This window comes from Sceloporus occidentalis, unplaced genomic scaffold (genome assembly GCF_023333645.1).
Source record: "Sceloporus occidentalis isolate IW3139 unplaced genomic scaffold, rSceOcc1.0.p SCAF_7, whole genome shotgun sequence".
NCBI lineage: Eukaryota > Metazoa > Chordata > Lepidosauria > Squamata > Phrynosomatidae > Sceloporus > Sceloporus occidentalis.
Window position 1 is genome coordinate 474,566 of NW_028316987.1, and position 6,556 is coordinate 481,121.

At 49.6% G+C, this 6,556-nt stretch overlaps 1 protein-coding gene across 1 annotated transcript; it reads right to left on the reverse strand.

The window, feature by feature from the left end:
- Positions 1-3,243: 3,243 nt before the first annotated feature.
- Positions 3,244-6,269, reverse strand: LOC149308960 (uncharacterized). The gene is made up of 4 exons (XM_089532020.1): positions 5,708-6,269; positions 4,791-5,019; positions 3,729-4,670; positions 3,244-3,328 (listed from the first exon to the last, which is right to left on the reverse strand). The coding sequence occupies exons 1-4, from the start codon at positions 6,267-6,269 to the stop codon at positions 3,244-3,246; spliced, it is 1,818 nt and encodes a 605-aa protein (XP_089388146.1).
- Between the last annotated feature and the right edge of the window lie 287 nt (positions 6,270-6,556).

Here is a 6,556-nt window from a genome sequence, read left to right on the forward strand (position 1 = left end):
AAACAAGGACATATGTGACTAGGGTTGCCATAACCCGGCTGCAACCGGGTTTTTCCCCGGTTTTGGCGGCACCTGCCTGGTCACGGCACGGGTGCCGCCAAAAACCGGGAAAAGCCCAGTTGCAGCGGGGTTGCTAGGCAACCCTCGGGGCCTCGCTGCCCTCCTCCTCCACCGCGCATGGCCGCGCGGAGGAAGAGGAGGGCAGCGAGAACTGGGGCGGAGGAGGCTGCAGGGAGGCGCAGCCGCGCCAACCTCCCCGCCTCCCTGCAGCCTCCTCGCCTCCTTCCTGGTCCCTGCGGGGGCCAGGAAGGAAGCGAAGCCCCGGCGATGGCCGGCGCTCTCCTCGTCTCCTTCCTTGTCCCTGCGGGGGCCAGGAACAAGGCAAAGCCCCGGCGATGGCCGGCGCTCTCCTCACCTCCTTCCTGGTCCCTGCGGGGGCCAGGAACAAGGCGAGGCCCCGATCCTGGCCTCCGATCGCGGCGAGGCCCGGGGCCCAGGCAGGGAGGGCAAGCCTCCTTAAGTGGAGGCTTTCCCTCGCCGCTTGGCCTCCGCTCCCCGCCGTGATCGCGAGGGAAATGTAGGACAAAATTTTCAAATGTAGGACACATTTGTGTGTCCTACATTTGAAAATTTTGTCCTACATTTTCCCAGTTTGGAGGTCCGGCAGTATGGCAACCCTATATGTGACCAAGTAGCATCAGAGTGTGGTCAAGATGGCAAAAGTTATTAAATAGGAAGAGCATAGAAGTTAGGAGAATCTGCAATCATTTGCTTTTCCTTGAGTCGACTGGGAGAGGCATGATTCCTCCTTGCTGAATTCATTAAGTGCAAACTATTTTGCAGCAACTGAAGTAACCTTGAGGACATAGGGGGAAAGCAGGGTGAAGAGACAGAAACTGGGACAATTTTAAAAGCATCTGAAAACGTGAGATAGAGAATAGTTAGGACAAATCAGGACAGTTGGAGGGTATATTTTAAAAGGGGTGGATCATCTCCCCTATCCCTTAGCAGCTTATCCAATTCTGTTCTCCTTGACCAAGTGGAGCTATGCACACTCTGAACACTGCAGTGGGCTGGATGAGGGCCCATAAAGTGAAGCAGAATCTTAACAAGATGGAGGCTGTGTGTATCAGTGGTTCCCAGGTCCAAGCACTATAAATAAGCAACCTGATTTGGATGGGATTGCTCTTCCCTGGAGAAATAGGTTCAAACCTGGAGGAGACACTGAGATCCATATTTGTCACTGAACACCCAAGTGGACTTGGTGACCTGGACTACCTAGGGCCAGTTTCAATTTGACCTCCTGCTACAACCATTCCTGGACAAGAGCAATCTGGCCACAGTAGTTAGTGCATTGGTGCTAAATTTCTGTTTAGATTACTGCAATATATCCTATGTGGGGCTCCTGTTGAAGACAATATAGAGGCTGCAGTGAATACAATATGGACAGCTGGCAGGACTACTGTATAAAAACCATCTGACGCCATTTGGTCTCCTCATTAGGAGCAGTACATCATATGGAGACATGGGAGCGGGCCTTCTTGAGGGTAACACCCTGACTGTGGAATGCCCTCCCTTTGGAGTTCAAACTGGTGCCAAGATTGGTTTTTTGTGGGGGGGGGGGCATCAAAATGAAAGCTGGCTATTCATACACATATTCTGGGCCTAGTGGGACCATAGCTTGGATTTCATCCTATCACATTGTAGAGTTTAATTTATTTGAGTTTTTAAATTATTTCTATATGTCTGCAATTTTTCCAGGTGATATAATTAACTGTACCACATCCTGAGACCAAAGCAGGGTAAAAATAATATAGCCAATCAATCAATCATGAGGAAATGGATTGTTCTAGCAACAATATATGGTAATGCAAAGTAATTCCACAGTGAAGAGCCATTGCCTTAGATGCTGCTGCAAAAAACCACACAACACCAGCTTGGAAGAAAGGCCACAACTTTATTAGCAAGCCATTGGTATGGGTTGGCACAAAGCATGAGGTCAGGATCTGCGAAATCAAACAACCCGATGTTGTCTGATTAACCAACCTGGCACCCACCAGGCGCTTGGGATGACCTAGGGGCTAAGGAACACAAATTGACCGCAAACCATGCCATGCGTTCACATATTCACTAAGCCCCTAGTCACCGGGAGGCGCACCCGCGTTATGGCCCCCGCAATGGCCATACGCCTGTCCAATTCGCCCCCGGGTACCTAGTGACTCCCAGACCAGAGCACCATGGCCCTGGTACCTACACCGTGCCGATCCTGGCCTATGCTGCCGCCACAAAAGGCCTACACCGAAGGCCTACCGCCAACCCTGCCAAGAGCGATGCTAATGATTAGTGCATAGGTCCAAGTGCGGACGAACATAACCAGCGTAGGCCTTAGATCTCCACCTTCCGATTTTTTGGATGTCCTGCGCGGGCAAGCCTGCCCTGGAAGCAGCCGTAGCAGCGCCTATGCGAAAAGAATGACCTCCGAATTTCTCAGCTGGGAGCCCCAATTTTTTTAAAGTCATTCTTAGCACCGAAACAAATTGGTATCTGGTAAGCGGTGATCCATCCAAATGAACAAAAAGCAAATCCAAACCTATAGGCCGAATCTTCCAATAAGATCGAAGGGCCTTAACAGCACAGACAGGTGAGCCATGTAAGCGATATAACACCACAGTCTGACCAGCTCCCAATTGGTCGCACTTGGACCGGCGAACCGTAAAAGAAACACCGTGCTTTAAAAAAGTGATGTCAGAGGCACCCAACGCCCGCCCTGACACATCGCTCTTGGACCCAGCCACCAATTCTCCCAATCTGAAGGCACCAAAGAAAGCCACTGTAAATGCTGCACGAAACAGTTTGATTTCAAAACGAGATGAACAAACAACAGGTAAATGCATATACAGCTTGCATAACAATTGAAAACATATAGGGCGACGTACATCGTTAGTAATCGCATGAGCTCTTCTCCATCCTTCGACAGCCCTTTTTACCAGAAAAGAAGCGCAAGGGTCACAAAAACCTCCTGCCTTTGAAAAGAAAGAAATGCCAGCGAGATGAATGGCCATAGTTTTGGGAGCAATGTTATTGTGCCTAAGCCAAACCAAAAATTGCAAAACCACTTCTGTGGTAACCGGCCAACAAGGCTGTACAGCTGATTCACCAAAAAACTGAAAGAGTTTCTTTAAAGCATTCTTATAGCTCTTAAAAGTAGATGGAGCAATGGAACCCAAAATGCCTTGTATTATTTCAGACATCCAACCTCCCACATGGACACCGGAAACTGGGTAGGTCGAAGATCTGCCTCTGGGGCCAACAGACGAAACCGCTGAACCTGGAATCGAGAAATCGCATCAGCAATATCATTTTTTAATCCTGGGACATGTCGAGCTGTGAAAGAAATATTGTTAACCAAGCAACACAAAACAAATTTCCTGACCAAACCCATGACCCTAGTGGATTTAGAGGTTTGCTTATTAAGGACAGCCACCACAGCTTGGTTGTCGCACCAAAAACACACCTTTTTGTTGGAAAATTCGGCACACCAAATGATGACTGCTACAACAATGGGAAAAAGCTCCAGGAAGGTCATATCTCTTAAGATATCTGACCCATGCCACTCTGCAGGCCATTTTTCGGCACACCAATGGCCTTGAAAATAAACACCAAAACCGATGCTTCCAGCAGCATCAGAGTGAACTTGCAATTTATCTTCTAGACACCAAGATTTTTGCCAGATGGCAATACCATTAAAGCCATTTAAAAATTGTAACCAGATTCTCAGGTCCTCTTTGATTTGTCTGGTAATGCGAACGTGATGATGCAAAAGCGTGGGGCCAGCCAGAGATCTAGCAAGCCTGGCACAAAAGGCTCTACCAGGAGCCACCACTTTGCAAGCAAAGTTCAGATGCCCCAATAAAGACTGAACTTGTTTTAACTTGAGCTTAGAAGCAGCCAAGGCATGGTCCAACAAACCACACAGGTTGGCAACTTTTTCTTGAGGCAAAGAGGAAAAGCCCTTAACAGAATCCAAATGAATACCTAAAAAAGACATAGCCGTAGCAGGGCCTTCCGTCTTATCTGCTGCCAGGGGAACCCCAACCTCAGCTGCCAACCCAGTGAAGGCATTTAACAGATCAGAACACTTGGAGGAGTTTTCAGGACCCACAAACATAAAATCATCCAGATAGTGGGTAACCAAAGGGGAAGAGGCCCTGCGTTTTAACTCCCATTCCAAAAAAGTGCTAAAAGACTCAAAGGCTGCACAGCTGATAGAGCAGCCCATAGGCATGGCCATGTCAAAATAAAATTTTCCTTCGAACTGGAAGCCTAAAAATTTGAAATCTTCAGGATGAACCGGAAGGAGTCTAAAGGCCGACTGAATATCGCACTTGGCCATAAGTGCACCCTTTCCACACGCCCGAACAAGTCGGACCGCATGATCAAAGGAAGCATATTTGACGGAACACAACTCCTCTGGGATCGCATCATTCACCGAAGACCCTGGAGGGTAAGAAAGGTGATGAATGATTCTAAATTCCCCAGGTGTTTTCTTAGGCACCACACCAAGGGGAGAAATATGAAGATTATCAAAAGGGGGAACATCAAAGGGACCGGCCACGCGTCCCGCCTGTATTTCCTTGTTGATCTTGGCCCTAAGAACCTCAGGCATGGATCTAGCAGACAACAAATTATTAGGAAAATGATGCGAAAGTGGGGCTTGAACCGGGATCCTAAATCCAAAGGAAAAACCATCAGCCAAATAAGAAGCAGCTTGCTTATTAGAGTATGCTGACAATAAAGGGAGAAGAGCACTGGTATTTACGGGCGTAAAAGCCATGGCTGATACCTGGGTTGAAACCTTAGCGACCTGTTCATTTTTGGCCCCCTGCAGCACCGGCATCTGGGCCCCCTGAACTTTCTCGTTTGCCGGTGGTCGCGGAGGCAGGGCGCCCAGCTCGAAAGGGCTGAGCGGCTGGAGCAGGGCGGGAACACGATGACCTAGGATGAGACCCTCTACAACTGCTACAACAATGTTCAAATTTACAATTTGTGCGAGAACAACGTCCAGCATTATAGTCCCAACAAGATAATTTTGCGTCCTTCTTGACCTGTCCTTTCTGTGGGCCCTTGAACCTAGCAAGGGTGCCCACCTCTAGCAGCCAAATTTCGTTATGGAGCAAGTCCCAACGCTCCCGTGAATTCTGCGATGCATGTTGACGAAAGGCCGCATCGTAGGCAATGGCAGCAGCATCACCTGCGAATGTCCTTGCACGCAGAACATTCAAAAAATGGCTGTCCAAATGCCAAGCACGTTCAGGGAAGGCCATGGAAACCACAGCCTTGAAGATAACAAAGCCCTCTAACCAATTGGAAAAGGTGGGCTCAGCAGGAACTGCCTTTGGCTCGTGCTTACTAGCCTTTGTTGAAGTGACAGCCACAGCATCTTTTCCTTTAGGTTGAAGAAGGGTAAAAACGTCTACATAGCAACCCTTCAGGATATTCTTGCGCACTTTCTTCGATAAATGTGCACCAGGAGGACACTCTCCAGGAGAGCAAATAGGAAAATCCGCTGCACGCGGATCCACCCACACACCCTGAAGACCTGGGCGCCAAGCCCTCTTTTTGATGGCCCACTTGGGCAAACCAGGAACCAAAGCATGCTCAACCCAAAAACCGTCCCTCCCAAAAGGCACCCCATGAGGATCTCCACCTTCCACGTCAGGCTGAAGAACTCCCTCTCGACGCGCTCTGCGACGTCTCCTCTTGGCCTTGCGTTTACGTTTCTTCTCCTTCCGACGCTCAGCTGATGACGTGGAGGACGAACTCGAGCTCGATGAGCTGGACGAACTGGACACCTGCCGGACGCGATGTCGGGATGAAGGAACCGAAGAACTGGAGCCTTGACCGCCCGTAGATGTCGATGCAGGAACCGATGATCTGGGAACCTGACGTCCGGATAACTGAGGCTCACGTGTCGCAGATGCCGAAGAGCTGGCAAGCTGGCTAGAGGTAGTAGCTTTCTGAATGAGCTCAGCAATGGATCTTGACAGTACAGCCAAAGATTCGCCTGACAAACCAGTAGCCCCATCTGGCTGCGTCAATGTGTCCCCAGGTGGTCTAGAAGGAGGCCGATGCCTCTCCCCAGACCCACTGCTAGAGCTGGGAGAGATGTCTCTGGGACCTGTCCCAACATTTGGAGGGACCGACAATCTGAGCCGCTGCACAGCTCCTGAGCTCTGGCCCCTGCCAGTCCTGGACTTTTTAGGAGGCATTGTTTTAATACTGGACAGAGGCACCACAACAAGCAATGTCCTATAGTCTAAACAAAAGAACAAAACTTGCAAAGACTAAAATTAAAAGCAAGACCTGGCAATAGCAGCACAGAGGATAGTGCCTAAATTGATGGCGGATTTTCCCGCCAAAACAAAATGGCGGATTTTCCCGCCAAAACAAAATGGCGGATTTTTCCCGCCAAAACTAAAACGGCAGGAGGGCCAAAATCCCCTGAGGGGGAAGAAAAGATGGCCGCCGCGCCCGCAGGCCAGGCCTCAACCGGCCA

Coding starts and splice junctions, on each gene's coding strand:
- LOC149308960 (XM_089532020.1), bottom strand. CDS start 6,269: ATGCCTCCTAAAAAGTCCAGGACTGGCAGGGGCCAGAGCTCAGGAGCT. Junction 5,020..5,707: donor TCTTCAGCCTGACGTGGAAG/GTGGAGATCCTC, acceptor ACATTGTTGTAG/CAGTTGTAGAGGGTCTCATC. Junction 3,329..3,728: donor TTTAATGGTATTGCCATCTG/GCAAAAATCTTG, acceptor TCTCGATTCCAG/GTTCAGCGGTTTCGTCTGTT.